Genomic DNA, 15,902 nt, shown 5'->3' on the forward strand with positions numbered 1-15,902 from the left:
ACTGAAAGCAGCCAAAGATAACGATACATCTTTGGGATGGTTATGAGTAATTTTTTCTCTAATAGTCAAAATTTTGTTAGCAAAGAAAGTCATGAAGTCATTACTAGTTAAAGTTAATGGAATACTCAGCTCAATAGAGCTCTGACTCTTTGTCAGCCTGGCTACAGTGCTGAAAAGAAACCTGGGGTTGTTCTTATTTTCTTCAATTAGTGATGAGTAGAAAGATGTCCTAGCTTTACGGAGGGCTTTTTTATAGAGCAACAAACTCTTTTTCCAGGCTAAGTGAAGATCTTCTAAATTAGTGAGACGCCATTTCCTCTCCAACTTACGGGTTATCTGCTTTAAGCTACGAGTTTGTGAGTTATACCACGGAGTCAGACACTTCTGATTTAAAGCTCTCTTTTTCAGAGGAGCTACAGCATCCAAAGTTGTCTTCAATGAGGATGTAAAACTATTGACGAGATACTCTAACTCCCTTACACGGTTTAGGTAGCTACTCTGCTCTGTGTTGGTATATGACATTAGAGAACATAAAGAAGGAATCATATCCTTAAACCTAGTTACAGCGCTTTCTGAAAGACTTCTAGTGTAATGAAACTTATTCCCCACTGCAGGGTAGTCCATCAGGGTAAATGTAAATGTTATTAAAAAATGATCAGACAGAAGGGAGTTTTCAGGGAATACTGTTAAGTCTTCTATTTCCATACCATAAGTCAGAACAAGATCTAAAATATGATTAAAGTGGTGGGTGGACTCATTTACTTTTTGAGCAAAGCCGATAGAGTCTAATAATAGATTAAATGCAGTGTTGAGGCTGTCATTCTCAGCATCTGTGTGGATGTTAAAATCGCCCACTATAATTATCTTATCTGAGCTAAGCACTAAGTCAGACAAAAGGTCTGAAAATTCACAGAGAAACTCACAGTAACGACCAGGTGGACGATAGATAATAACAAATAAAACTGGTTTTTGGGACTTCCAATTTGGATGGACAAGACTAAGAGACAAGCTTTCAAATGAATTAAAGCTCTGTCTAGGTTTTTGATTAATTAATAAGCTGGAATGGAAGATTGCTGCTAATCCTCCGCCACGGCCCGTGCTACGAGCATTCTGACAGTTAGTGTGACTCGGGGGTGTTGACTCATTTAAACTAACATATTCATCCTGCTGTAACCAGGTTTCTGTTAGGCAGAATAAATCAATACGTTGATCAATTATTATATCATTTACCAACAGGGACTTAGAAGAGAGAGACCTAATGTTTAATAGACCACATTTAACTGTTTTAGTCTGTGGTGCAATTGAAGGTGCTATATTATTTTTTCTTTTTGAATTTTTATGCTTAAATAGATTTTTGCTGGTTATTGGTGGTCTGGGAGCAGGCACCGTCTCTACGGGGATGGGATAATGAGGGGATGGCAGGGGGCTAACAGCTAACAGATACAGAAAAACACCGCTGTGCTCCGGAACAGGAAGTGATACAATACCGCAGTGAGAGCCAACCACCAGTAGAGGCAAGCATAATATATGAAAACATTTTTAGAACAATGTATAATGTGGCATGAGAGAGGGAAGTCTGGGGTCCCCTGCTAGAGATTTTTCCCCCGCGACACAATCTCGGATAAGTAGTTGAAGATGAGTGAGTGAGAGTGATGATTCTATAATGTCTAATATTAAAATATCTGCTGTGCAGCACAGCAGCACCACTTGCTGGGAGCTGCACGACATGGAACTGGTAGATGCAATAAAAAGCATATTTGTAATATAAAAATCACTTAGGAGTGTCTGCTGGATGGCTTCTGTTTTCAAATAAATCATTATCATCTGAACAGAATTCCTCAATAAGTGAAGTGCGCATTGCATCTGTGCATGCATGGGTCAAACGGGCAAAAATCCCAGCTACCACACTCTCACTGCTCCCATTGAGTTTCTTATACAGTAGCATTAGCGGACTGTAAAAGTTAAGGCTTTTACAGAGATTGTTTCCAAGGCTTTAAGCCTTAAGCGACGCATACAATAATGACAGGGGCGCATTGTGCTGTTTTCAAATGCTCAAACGTAATTTATAGGCTTGAAAGTTGGCTGAAAACCCACGATTGCAAAGCTCCGCCGAGTCCAAACAAAGACAGAAAGAAGAAATGTGGTCGTAAACCTCCGTTCATTCTACACAATTTCGCCACAGAAAAGAAAGATCCAGATGGATGTAAAAGACGGACTAAAATTTTAAGTTTCTTGCACACATTTATTTTGTCAATATCCTGAAACTGTGCCGCCGTTTTCGTGCATCGGCGTATGACTGTAATGTCGCACCGTGAATGACGTGGCGCGTAATATTGTAAAATTGACATGTTCTATAAACGAACTGCATGCATGCACATATTGTATGTCTGTCAACTTATCAAAACAAACGTGACACCAAAGAGGTTATATGTGAGACTCACCGTCATTGTTGTCATTATGAAGCCGGCGGAGTAGCGATTTCTCATCCCTGCTTAGCAAATATTCTGCAATATCCACAGTTTCAGTCTCTGGACTTCGTCTAACCATCTGTCAGAAATTTGTTTATCTCCAACTACCAACAAGCACTGGTCATTTCCTCCTTTGTTGGCACTAACGATACTTTTTGTACAGATGCAGCACACGCAAGCACAACCAGCTCTTCTTTCTATTTCTGTCAAAATCCATAATTGCTGCATTGAAAAAATATATATTTGCTGGTTGCATGTATTCTCAGTTGATTTAACCCTATAATGCCTGATCCACTAAATGTAAGTATCAAACATGATACGAGGTCTATTAGAAAAGTATCCGACCTTATTTTTTTCAAAAACTATATGGATTTGAATCACGTGTGACTGCGTCAGACAAGCTTGAACCCTCGTGCGCATGCGTGAGTTTTTCCACGCCTGTCGGTTGCGTCTGTCTCAATGTGCCGAAAAAGTGCTGATGGCCACGTCTTTTCACAATTCCTGTGCTAGTCAGACAACGTCCCGGATAAAACACAGCATCCAGTTTGGAAATGAACGGCACATTCCACTGTTACAGGAGTTTTTGTCATGGAAAGAGGAGCGGAGGCTTCGCACGTCGCGGCGGTGCCGCATGGCGCACAACAACGCAGTGATGAAGCCTCACGGTTCTGGCATGTCCAGGCACATCCACAATTTCTCGGATAATCACTCGATGGAAAAACCACTGACAGCTGTCTCAACGCCATCTCAAAGCCGTCCTGTGAGACCAAAACGGAGGTGGTTTTGTCTCGCTCCAGTAGCGAATCCATCGTGATGCGCGAAGCCTCCGCTCGGCTTTCCATGACAAAATCTCTTGTTAAAAGTGAAATCTGCTGGAAAATCGTTGATGTCCAGCTCTTGTGATGACCAGAGAAATGGCACACAATGGTCACGGATCCAGACAGCCATCCGTTTAGAAATGAAATGGTCGTTCAGCCTGTCGATGGCGGCTTCGGAGCGCGGCATGCCCCACATTCGCTGGGGGCCATCCTTAAAGTGATAGTAGCACTCCTTATTATCTACCAAGCCCGTAACATTTTCACCGAAAGCCAGATAAATTTTTCTAATGGTTTCCAGCTGCCAGTCTCTAACAGTTTCTGAAAAAATTCTGATGGAATAAAAGCCCAAATCATTCCGCCATTTCCTGACAATGAAAATCCGATGAGGGGCTGGACCACTCCTCACTCAAAGCCTGCTCACAGGCGAATGATGCAACTGACAGGCGTGGAAAAACTCACGCATACGCACAAAGGTTCAAGCTTGTCTGACGCAATCACACGTGATTCAAATCCATATGGTTTTTGAAAAAAATAAGGTCGATACTTTTCTAATAGACCTCGTACATGTGGGGTTATAGGGTTAAGGTGACTGATGTAGCCAGTCCAGAACCCCTCTCCCCCCAATAAGTTTATTTTTGGTTTGGTGGTGTGTTTTGGGTCGCTGTCTTGTTGCATTATGAAGTTCCTGTTGATTAATTTGTAGACTTCAGAATGAATTCTGTACCTACCATGATGAGTTACATCATCAGTAAAGATTGAGTTTGTTTCAGAAGCAGCTATGAACGCCCACGCCATAACACAACCTCCATCATGCACCTTCATGAGCAGATAAATAGACCTTTCCATGTCTTTGGTAGAAGTTCTTTTAGTCCATAAAACTTTGTTCCAGAATTCTTGTGGCTTATCTTTGAACTTTTGTGCCGTTCTGATTTTTACTACTGGTGAGGGGTTTGCATGTTTTGGTGTGGCCTCTGATCGATTTTTCAATTTTTTCTGTTTTCTCAGCTTCACCAAGGCTTGCTTGTCAGACAGCTCTGTGTCTTAAGGTTGTGACATTTTCATGTTTTGGTGTCAAACACAAATCCACTACTTTTGTAAGGGACATGCACATAAAAATCAGGTTGCTTTCTGATTATTGGCCGTTATGCGATTATAAAGTGGTCATGTTAACGGCAAATTTCGATGCTTTAATCCGATAATGAATGTTATCTGAGTATGATAAATCAGATTAACATACCTGAATTTCTCCTCAGTACTCCGGTTTCTATGGTACATGTACACCAATAATCATGATTGATTTCATTCTTTTACATTTGCACATTTGTAAAAGCAAATGGCACTCACATTTGTAGAGGTGCAGTGGGATGGACTGCTGTCTCGTCAGGCCTTGTAACATCCTTCATCAGATCACAAAGTTCAGAGAGTCCATTGTGTGTCCAAAAAAAAAAGTGTGCTTCAGTGGCCCTGTGTGTTGTTTCAGCATTCTAAAGAGCAAATGTCTCTGTGTGGTTTATAAACACATTTATTGAAGTTGACCGGAATTTGCGTAAAGAATAATGTAATATTTCCTTAGTTTACATGCGTGATGACATCAACTCCTTGAGAGGAAGGGAGGGAGGGAGAGACGGAGAAGGGGGAGAGAATAGACAGGTCCAAGCCAGGCAAAAACTGTTGATTTTGCCTAATGAGACCTGGATGTTTACCTCAAATCCAAGATGGGGGCTAAAAATCCAATATGGCCACCAGTATACATAAAATGTCTACTGCAATTGTCCTGTTTGGCCACTTTTAAAATTTCTTTCACTTGTATTTAACAGTGAATGGGGCACGGATAAGATAAAATCAAGATGAAAATTTCTCAGAAGTAGATGTAACTCCTCTCCTGTTTTTAGTATGACAACAAATTTGGTGTCTGTTCCCAGGTTTTCAGGGTCAAGGATTTCATTTATGCCATTTATTTCTATATTAGACCACTGCTCAGATTTAAGGGGGCACATGGGGGTGCAGCACTCTAGGTCCTTGATTAACAAATCTAGACTGTCAGTTTCATAAGAGGGTGCCTACATTCTGAAATCAACTATCATACACCTTGAAATGTTAACAAAGTAGCAAGTGTTTGTACAGAAGCAGCATTTTCCAGTAGAGGATTTTGGCTCTCAGAGCACTCTCATCCCAATTATCGGATTGCTGAAGTGTATGTAAATGTGTCAGATCAGATTATTGCATTTATCTGATTACTAACAGTTATCTAGTTATTATTGTCATGTAAATGTGCTCAGTGGTCAGGTTTTATCATTTTTTTTATCCATGTGTTTATTTCCCTCATAATGTGTTTCTCTGAGATAAGTTTGATTAATTAGTTTCTAGCAGCTAACTACATTTGACAATGTTCCAGTACGTTTGTCAGTATGAGAGAGATTTTAATACCAAATCTGATGTCTGCAGTTTTTAACATTATGTGAAGTGGTACAGTAGAAGTACAAACTACCTTTGTGCCCCGCTGTGGGTGACACGGATTCCAGTGGAATTTCTCACAGGTTGTTGTCTGATTCAAATCATTCATCCAGTCCCTTGAAGTCAGAAAAAGTTTAAGGGTTTACAGCTGACTGCAACCTGTGACAGGCTGTTTGTTGAATGCTGTGTGTGTGTGTGTGTGTGTGTGTGTGTGTGTGTGTGTGTGTGTGTGTGTGTGTGTGTGTGTGTGTGTGTGTGTGTGTGTGTGTATTTGACAAATAACAAAGGCCCCCACACTTCGTTGTAAATAGTGTCTGTTTATGGGTTCAAGCACACTTGACTTTTTTGTGTGCACGTGAGAGTAATGAATAGATCGTTGTCAGATTCTGAGCGTGAATACACTTTGGTGCATTCAATGCACATTTGTTCAAAACATGTCCAAGAAGCGGCTCTCCGAGCCCACTAAGGATGACCTGATACCCTCTACAGCGTGGACACCTGACGGGTCACACCGCGCCGATCACAACAGTCAACCATTTAAAAATACTTTAGTAGCTGCCACCTTTCTTCCTCTGTTGGATTACGGTGACTTTCTTTATATGCATGCCCCTGCAAATTGTCTCCAATCTCTGGACTCAAGTGTATCACGGTGCCCTGAGGTTTGTTACGTGTTGCAAAACCTTCACTCACCATTGTACTTTATATAGCAGAGTTGAGTGGCCCTTGTTGGCTGCACGTCGTCTCTCACACTGGCACATTTTTATTTACAAAACAATTTTAGGTCTACTCCCCCAATATCTATGTGGCTACATTTTGAGAAGCCAGAGCACTTACTCCTTGCCTTCCAATGATTGCTATTTGCTTAATGTCCCCAAAATTCGCACCGAGTTAGGTAATGCTGCGTTTACACATAACGCCGATAAGTCACGAATGCCACGAAGTACACATTCTTGGCCGCTGATCACGAATGTGATGATTCGGGGCAGAGGCGTCAGGTGTCCTCAGGAACTGTTGCAACCTGTTATCATATGTTACGATTAATGGAACATGTTGCTGGAGAATTATCAGAAACCATTACGCACGGTCAAGAATAATGTTCCGCGTTATTGCGCGTAACATTATTAAGTTCTGTCACGTTGTGAACGAGGTGAATTGTCTCCACACACACACCCATATTCATCCAGCCGAATTCAGATCACTCCAGTTTTTCAGAACTTTGTGACTACATGCGTAGTTGGGCTCTGTGCCATGGAGTGATGCAGAGAGGAGGAGGAGACGGACAGGTCCAGATGTGTGGCTTCATGCGGCTTTGCGCATTTTCCCAAACATCAGGCACATGCAGTAGGTGGAACACCTGCAGGAGCGCGCTGAAGAGCACTGAAATGAGACTTTTAGCCAACTTGGTGTCAGCAGTCAAACTGATTGCGGTGCAGCAGGGTTTAATTGTGCGCACACTTCTTCCTCCGCTGGACTGGAGGAGGTGCAGAGATGTCTGGCTGCACATGAGTCTCCTCTCGCTCCTCTGGTTGCTCAGAGTTGTTCTCCCGCTCATCGGTTACAACAGCAGGTGGAACACCTGCAGGAGCGTCCTGAGGAGCTTCAGCAGGAACTGTGGAACGACACTTGGCTGACTTCGTGTCACTGTTCCTCTTCGGCATACTGCATCAAACTGAACGCTGTGGAGCCGAGTTTAACTGTGTGCACGTGACAGAAAAATGATTCGTCGTGGCATGCAGTGAAATGTGATGCCGCATTACAAGTCGTGTCAGAACTTGACAGTTTACGTGTCACTTCGTAATAACGCGTGACAGTTTGGGCTCCAAGAACCATCACAGGAACCACTGCGAACGCTGTTACATTCTGTTAAGGATCACTACTTATCAAGACGGATCAGTACGCTCAGTTGCGACCTCCACGACGTGAGATGAAATGAGGGTAGTGTGACATTTGTGGAAGATACAACCCCTGGCAGTAATTATGGAATCACCGGCCTCGGAGGATGTTCATTCAGTTGTTTAATTTTGTAGAAAAAAAGCAGATCACAGACATGACACAAAACTAAAGTCATTTCAAATGGCAACTTTCTGGCTTTAAGAAACACTATAAGAAATCAGGAAAAATAATTGTGGCAGTCAGTAACGGTTACTTTTTAGACCAAGCACAGGGAAAAAAATATGGACTCACTCAATTCTGAGGAATAAATTATGGAATCACCCTGTAAATTTTCACCCCCAAAACTAACACCTGCATTAAATCAGATCTGCTCGTTAGTCTGTATCTAAAAAGGAGTGATCACACCTTGGAGAGCTGTTGCACCAAGTGGACTGACATGAATCATGGCTCCGACACGAGAGATGTCAATTGAAACAAAGGAGAGGATTATCAAACTCTTAAAAGAGGGTAAATCATCACGCAATGTTGCAAAAAATGTTGGTTGTTCACAGTCAGCTGTGTCTAAACTCTGGACCAAATCCAAACAACATGGGAAGGTTGTTAAAGGCAAACATACTGGTAGACCAAGGAAGACATCAAAGCGTCAAGACAGAAAACTTAAAGCAATATGTCTCAAAAATCGAAAATGCACAACAAAACAAATGAGGAATGAATGGAAGGAAACTGGAGTCAACGTCTGTGACTGAACTGTAAGAAACCGCCTAAAGGAAATGGGATTTATATACAGAAAAGCTAAACGAAAGCCATCATTAACACCTAAACAAAAAAAAAAACAAGGTTACAATGGGCTAAGGAAAAGCAATCGTGGATGACTGGATGAAAGTCATATTCAGTGATAAATCTCGAATCTGCATTGGGCAAGGTGATGATGCTGGAACTTTTGTTTGGTGCCGTTCCAATGAGATTTATAAAGATGACTGCCTGAAGAGAACATGTAGATTTCTACAGTCATTGATGATATGGGCTGCATGTCAGGTAAAGGCACTGGGGAGATGGCTGTCATTACATCATCAATAAATGCACAAGTTTAAGTTGATATTTTCTACAGTTTTCTTATCCCATCAATTGAAAGGATGTTTGGGGATGATGAAATCATTTTTCAAGATGATAATCCATCTTGCCATAGAGCAAAAACTGTGAAAACATTCCTTGCAAAAAGACACATAGGGTCAGTGTCATGGCCTGCAAATAGTCCGGATCTTAATCCAATTGAAAATCTTTGTAAGTTGAAGAAAATGGTCCATGACAAGGCTCCAACCTGCAACGCTGATCTGGCAACAGCAATCAGAGAAAGTTGGAGCCAGAATGATGAAGAGTACTGTTTGTCACTCATTAAGTCCATACCTCAGAGACTGCAAGCTGTTCTAAAAGCCAGAGGTGGTGCAACAAAATACTCGTGATGTGTTGGAGCGTTCTTTTGTTTTTCATGATTCCATAATTTTTTCCTCAGAATTGAGTGATTCCATATTTTTTTTCCCCTCTGCTTGGTCTAAAAAAGTAACCGTTACTGACTGCCACAATTATTTTTCCGGATTTCTTATAGTGTTTCTTAAAGCCAGAAAGTTGCCATTTGAAATGACTTTAGTTTTGTGTCATGTCTGTGATCTGCTTTTTTCTACAAAATTAAACAACTGAATGAACATCCTCCGAGGACGGTGATTCCATAATTTTTGCCAGGGGTTGTATTTTAATAGGCAAAAACATGCTCCATGAATATCAAGAATATCACGCACCAACTCGCAGTATTAGGAAACCTATTCAGATGCGTTAAGTCACGTTAAGAATGTCAGGAATGTGTCACGAATGACAAAAAAATGACATTAGTAATGCGTCTTGCTTAAGCAATCCTTCATGTACTTTGCACCTGCTGCCTGGAACTCACTACAGAGAACTTTGAACTTGAGGGAAGTAACTTCTCTTGGGAAAAAACATCATGAGGGACATAGTATCTGCCTCATATCGTTCTTGTTCTTGCTTATGAAAGCTCCATATTAACTCTATGATGTGACCAGATTGCATTTGTCTGTTTTGTTGTTGTTTGATTGTGTTCTCCTCTTGAAACATTGTTTTAAGCTGCTTTCTTGGCCAGGCTTCCCTTGGAAAAGAATCTTTGTGTCTCAATGGGATCAACCTGGTTAAATAAAGTTTTAAATTCAATTTAAAAAACTTTCTTTTTGTGAGTGGAACGTTAATGAGATTTATTTTCATTGCGAGCAGAAAGGTGAATGACATCGCTGTAAGTCCCTTTCGGCTGCTCCCTTGTTTTTCACTCAGGGTCGCCACAACAGAGCTGAGGTGATCGTGAATAAATGAAGCACTTTGATGCTAATAAAACTTTTTCAGCTTTTAAAATAAATGATATTTTGTAACCTTTTTGTCGGTGGTGTGACAAAGTGGCAGCAGGACAGAAAATGCACCCAAAGCACTGTATTACACCGACGGACTTCTTCAAAAACACTGCATTTATTCACAATTTCCACAGTAAGGAATTAAAGTATTTCCAAAACAAGGACATCTTATCTGGACACCAGTGTGTCTGTGAGGATGGATCCAGATGAAAGGAGGCAATAACGGGTCAGATTAAAAGACTTTATTTACTCCGTCTGCACAGGTCTGCTTCACATGAGGCAAACGTCTGTTTTTTGTTAATTAAAAGAATGAAAATACAGGATCTAACTGCTTTCTTCCTATTTGTGGGGATTTGTTTCGGATGAAAATAACTGGTTTTGACAAACATTAAAATGTCTGGAGAATATTAAAATTCAGTTCGAGCCTCATATTCCCATCCAAACCCAACAGACATTTTGTGGCCTTCTGATCTGGACACTCTGGTTTACAATAAATTCAGAAATTGTCTGAGAGCTGCTGGGGAGAGACGAGGACAAACCGAGTGATCCCGAGACCTCCGAGCGCAGGGACAAAGTACAGTCAAGTTCACCTGCATACAGTGCAATTTTTACTGTTTCTAAACACCCCAAAAATATTAAGTTGGTGGATATTTTTTTAATGATGACTGAAGCAATAGGCTTGAATGTTTTTGATGAATCAACGGAACATTGTGTTTTTATAGCTGAAAGGTCAGCTGTTTTCCTCCCAGACACTATCATTTGTGTGAAGGATATTTTAGTAAAGACATTATAGTTTCACACAAGCTGTTTTTATTGTTGTAATATTGAATGATTTGCATGAATAAAGCCATGAAAAAAATTGTGTGCACAGCTCGTACAGGATTACAGCTGCTGGTGGAAATCTTCTCTGTTAAATATCGTCTTATTGTTCAGATGGTCACATCTGAGACACATTTAAGGGACCCTTGTTTGGGCAAGTTACAGACATTTGTCGCAGTGTTAGCCATAGGTTCAGCGTTGCCCACATAGTTACATGGTGCCTTCATGCCCACATTAAAATGCTCTGCACCCCAAGTCGTTCTACATGAGTGACTTGTGGAGTACTCGGTGCGCGTCCGCCAAACAACATAACAAAGGTTTGCTTTTTGTGTCTGACTTAACAACAGTTGTCCTCAAGTGACTCACCTGTGATGTCACAGGCGAGTCAAAAGGACGAATGTGCCTCATTCTCACCATCTCTCTCCTTTAGTCACAGTCGAGCCAACATTTTGTTTGTACATATAAAGTGATTCTTCCCCATTGTGGATCTCTGTGAAGCATGATTGTTTCTAGGTAAGCATGCAATTAATGTTTTTTAAATAATATATTATTGATATATTTTATATATTTTAGTGCTTATAGGCTGACGCATAATGGAGTGTTCAGGCCACTGGAGCAAAGGTCATAATATGCCGTCCTTTTGTAATGTTACTCGTTCTGAAGTTGCCTCAGTAATTATTAAGGTGTTGAATGAGGGTTTGGAAAAAGTGCAAAATTCTAATTGTAGGTTTAAATGTCTTGTTTTGCCTGACCAACAGTCCAATGCCTGAAGAAATTTAAGTTGGGCTGAGAAAAGGAAGTTCATCATATTTAGAAGCTTGAAGCACCAATCTTATTTATTTTTAATGCTGGTAATCTGTTAACAAAAGTGTTGAATATTTATACTAATCAACTTAGCAGCCTGTTTGACACCCATCCGAGGGCGGCCCATACAGTCTCACACTGAGTATAAATATCCGGGGGTGGCTTTAGTCAGCAGGTTGAAGTGTTCAGAAGTCATCCACAAGAAAGCACAGCAAAGGCTTTATTTTCTGACAAAGTTCAGATTCATTTAATGTTGATTACAAAATGCTCAAGCTGTTTTGCAGTGCCTTTTTGGAAAGTATTTTAACATTTTGCATAATTTGCTAGTTTGGCAGTGTGACAAGCACAAAAAAGTGCACTTTAGAGAACATAGTTGCCACTTCCAGTAAGGTGCTAGATACCAACTTACAGTGCATCCAGAAAGTATTCATAGCACTTCACTTGTTCCACATTTTGTTATGGTACAACCTTTATAGAACTAACCCCCCCCCCCCCCCCCCCCCCCCCCCCCCCCACACACACACACACATTCAGGAGTGACATTTTCCACTTGCCAATATTTGTCACATGTGAAAGGCCCTTCCAATCAAAATATGTGTAAGTTCAGAGCAAGTGATACAGTTTAAATATGAATTTATTATCTTTCCGACATCATCATGGTCATTATAACGTTTGCCACTTTGGGTGACAGCTTGTGTTGTATGCAAAAGTTTGGGCACCCCTGATAATTTTCAGGATTTTCCTTTATAAATCATTGGTTGTGTGGATCAGAAATTTCAGTTAAATATATCATATAACAGATGAACACACTGATATTTGAGAAGTGAAATGAAGTTTCTAGCATTTACAGAAAGTGTACAATAATTAAACAAAATTAGGCATGTGCATAAACTCTTGTCATTGTATTGATTTGAATACGAGGTCTGTTAGAAAAGTATCCGACCTTTTAATTTTTTCAAAAACCTGATGGATTTGAATCACGTGTGCTTGCATGAGCCAACCTTGAACCTTTGTGCGCTGCAGCCTCGTCACCGAAAGCCGTCTGAATAATCTGAATGGTTTCCACCTGGCTGTCGCCCAGTTTCTGGCAAAATTTGATGCAGTTGCACTGCTCCAGTCGTTCCGCCATTTTCCTTGCAAAGAAAAAATAACGAGAGACTACACCCATCCTCACACAAAGGCTGCTTACAAGCAAATGACGCAATCGACAGGCGTGAAAAAACTCATGCATGTGCACGAAGGTTCAAGGTTGGCTCATGCAAGCACACATGATTCAAATCCATCAGGTTTTTGAAAAAAAAAAAAAAAAAAAGGTTAGATACTTTTCTAACAGACCTCGTATATTTAGCACTAATTATTGGAACACAAAATTGGTTTGGTAAGCTCATTGACCCTTGACCTCCTTACACAGGTGAATCCAGTCATGAGAAAGGGTATTTAAGGTGGCCATTTGCAAATGTTTCTCCTCTTTGCATCTCTTCTAGTGCTTGGCAACATGGGAGCCTCTAAACAACTCTCAAATGACCTGAAAACAAAGACTGCTCAACATCATGGCTTAAGGGAAGGATGCAAAAAGCTATCTGAGATTTCAGCCGTCAGTTTCCACTGTGAGGAACATATTTAGGAAATGGAAGACCGCAGGCACAGTACTAGTTAAGCCTGAAGTGGCAGGCCAAGAAAAATAAGCTGAAGCGAAGGATGGTGAGAACAGTCATAGTCAACCCACAGAGCTACTCCAAAGACCTACAACATGATCTTGTAGCAGATAGCGTCTCTGTACATCGTTCAACTATATAGCGCACTTTGCACAAGAAGATGCTGTAATGCAGAGGAAGCCGTTTCTGTGTACACGCCACAAACCGAGTTACTTGAGGTATGTTAAAGCACATTAGGAAAGCCAGCTTCATTTTGGGATAAGGTGCTGTGGACTGATGAAACTAAAATTGAGTTATTTGGACATAACAAGGGGCAGTATGCATGGCTGAAAAAAGAACACAGCATTCCAAGAAAAACACTTGCTACCTATAGTAAAATTTGGAGGTGGTTCCATCATGCTGTGTGGCCAGTGCAGGTACTGGGAATCTTGTTAAAGGTGAGGGTCACATGGATTCCAGTCAATATCAGCAGGTTCTTGAGAACAATGTTCAGGAATCCGTGACAAAGTTGAAGTTGCGCTGGGGCTGGATCTTTCAACAAGACAGTGACCCTTAACACTGCTCAAAATCTACTAAGGCATTCATGCAGAGGAAAAAGTACAACGTTCTGTTATGTCTATATGGGCTGCAGACATACACAGTTGGACAGACACATGCACAGACGTACTTCAGGCCCACCCCTGCCACATCCGGCGTAAAACTTGTGCCAATTCAACATGCAAATACACCTTGGATTTGCTGTGGCGACCCCAAGTGCAAACAAGGGAGCAGCCGAAGGGACTTACTTTATTGATCTGAAAATATTGACATGAGAATTTTAAATTTGGATTTAATCAAGTCCAGCTACATTCAGTCAGAATCACTCATGTACGAGTGATTTTAGAGCGTTAGAAGAGATGAAATTACTTTTACTTCCCGATTGCAAAATTTAGAATTTCCATTTTGGGTGGAATTTAACTGTAATTAAAGAGTGCTGCATTTCTTTTATTCCATCATATTTTCTCTGTTTTCACCATTTCTGTCTGAAATTGTCTTTGTCTTTCTTGGTGAAAAGGTATTCGCACTGTCTGAGTAATCACTGCCGTTTTAAGACATGCGCTCCACAGAAAAGTTTGTCCCCTGATGCACAGAGAAAAGGTTCCACCAGCAGGAGTGCTGGTGTGTTTATGGCACTCGTACCTGCTGTGATAAGGACTGTAGTGTGTTAAAGCAGTCTGTTCTGACCTTTGATCAGACTGACTGAGTGTGGGAGAAAACGAAGGATGAGACCTTTGTGGTTCAGTAGTCATACTGCAGACCTGCCTTACTATGAAAAAAACTAAAAGATTTAACATATTGAACTTTTGATATAGAAGAGAATATTATTTAGCATGTGTAGCCAACGAAAGCACTAAGCTTATTTCTAGAACGTCCTGCTACACAGGTCTCCACCTCGACAGCACACCTGTTGGGAGGTTGGCTGCGATCGAGAAACGAGCCCAGATTGCCAGCGTCACAGTCCAACGTGCAAACCATTATGCCACCACCTCTCACATGACTTCTAAAAATGTTTTTCTTTAAATGAATACATTACTGATCATGTGACTCACCTTTAGAATGTTCACATCTGTCTACATCTGCTATTAATCATTATCTGCTATTAATCAATGGGTGATATTTTTGTGGTCCTTGTTAAATTTTTGTTTTGTTCATTTTTCTGTTGCTCACGCTGTCATTTCTCTGTGTCTCTGTATATGTGTGTGTGTGTGTGTTTTTTTTTTTTTCTTTTTTTTTTTGGTCGCCTGGGAGCAGCCGGCTGCAGCCTAGCTGAAGATGTCTGATAATGGGGAGGTCGAGGACAAGCCCCCAGCTCCACCTATGAGAAACACCAGCACCATGATTGGCTCCTGTAACAAGGACACCGCCCCCCTCAACCACAGCTCAAAGCCCCTCCCCCCAAATCCAGAGGACAAGAAAAAGAAGGACCGCTCCATCAGATTCATCCTGACTGGTGGGAGTGATAAGAGTGAGTATCCTAAATGAACCTGCAGTATTTCCACGAATACAAATTGCAAGTGTCGCCCTACAAACTACTGCAGCCCTGCAGTGGTTGGCAGTAGAGGAAATGTTAGCTGTACAGTGAAGCTCACAGGTCAAAAGGAACAAAACGGTCAAGTCTCTTTTACATGGTCTATATTAAAACATATGTTTGGACAGAAGTAGTATTAATACAATAACATGCTTTTGGAGGGTGGTATGCATTTTCAGAGTCCCTCCGTCCATGCCCAGTCACCCAAAATGACCGATATTCACCCGAGTTAGACGTTATGCATTTCAAAATGCACGACACCCAGCAAACGGATACATAAAAGTTGGCTCACTTTAACTTTTGTCATGTTGGCTGGTATGGCGCTGCTCTCTAAATTCACCAGGGCGTCCTCATCAAGCTGGCTGCTTTGGCTGCTGTTCATTGTTGGACTATCCATGATAAAAAGCATCCGGAATATCCATATTGGGACCAACACACACTTCTTGCCTTTTCATCTTTTCGTCTGCAGACAGTTCTTGGGTTGGGCATGCTATGACGTCATTACTTTATGCACA

At 41.1% G+C, this 15,902-nt stretch overlaps 1 protein-coding gene across 1 annotated transcript in view; it reads left to right on the forward strand.

Annotated features, from left to right (window-relative positions):
- pak1 (p21 protein (Cdc42/Rac)-activated kinase 1) overlaps positions 1–15,902 on the forward strand; it is a 212,990-nt gene that overhangs the window by 90,859 nt on the left and 106,229 nt on the right. Inside the window, exon 2 of the mRNA XM_034168630.1 lies at positions 15,111–15,324. Coding sequence (XP_034024521.1) covers positions 15,132–15,324 — 193 coding nt within the window. The 5' untranslated portion in view covers positions 15,111–15,131. The remainder of the gene's footprint in view (positions 1–15,110; positions 15,325–15,902) is intronic.

This window comes from Thalassophryne amazonica, chromosome 4 (assembly GCF_902500255.1).
Source record: "Thalassophryne amazonica chromosome 4, fThaAma1.1, whole genome shotgun sequence".
Taxonomy (NCBI): domain Eukaryota; kingdom Metazoa; phylum Chordata; class Actinopteri; order Batrachoidiformes; family Batrachoididae; genus Thalassophryne; species Thalassophryne amazonica.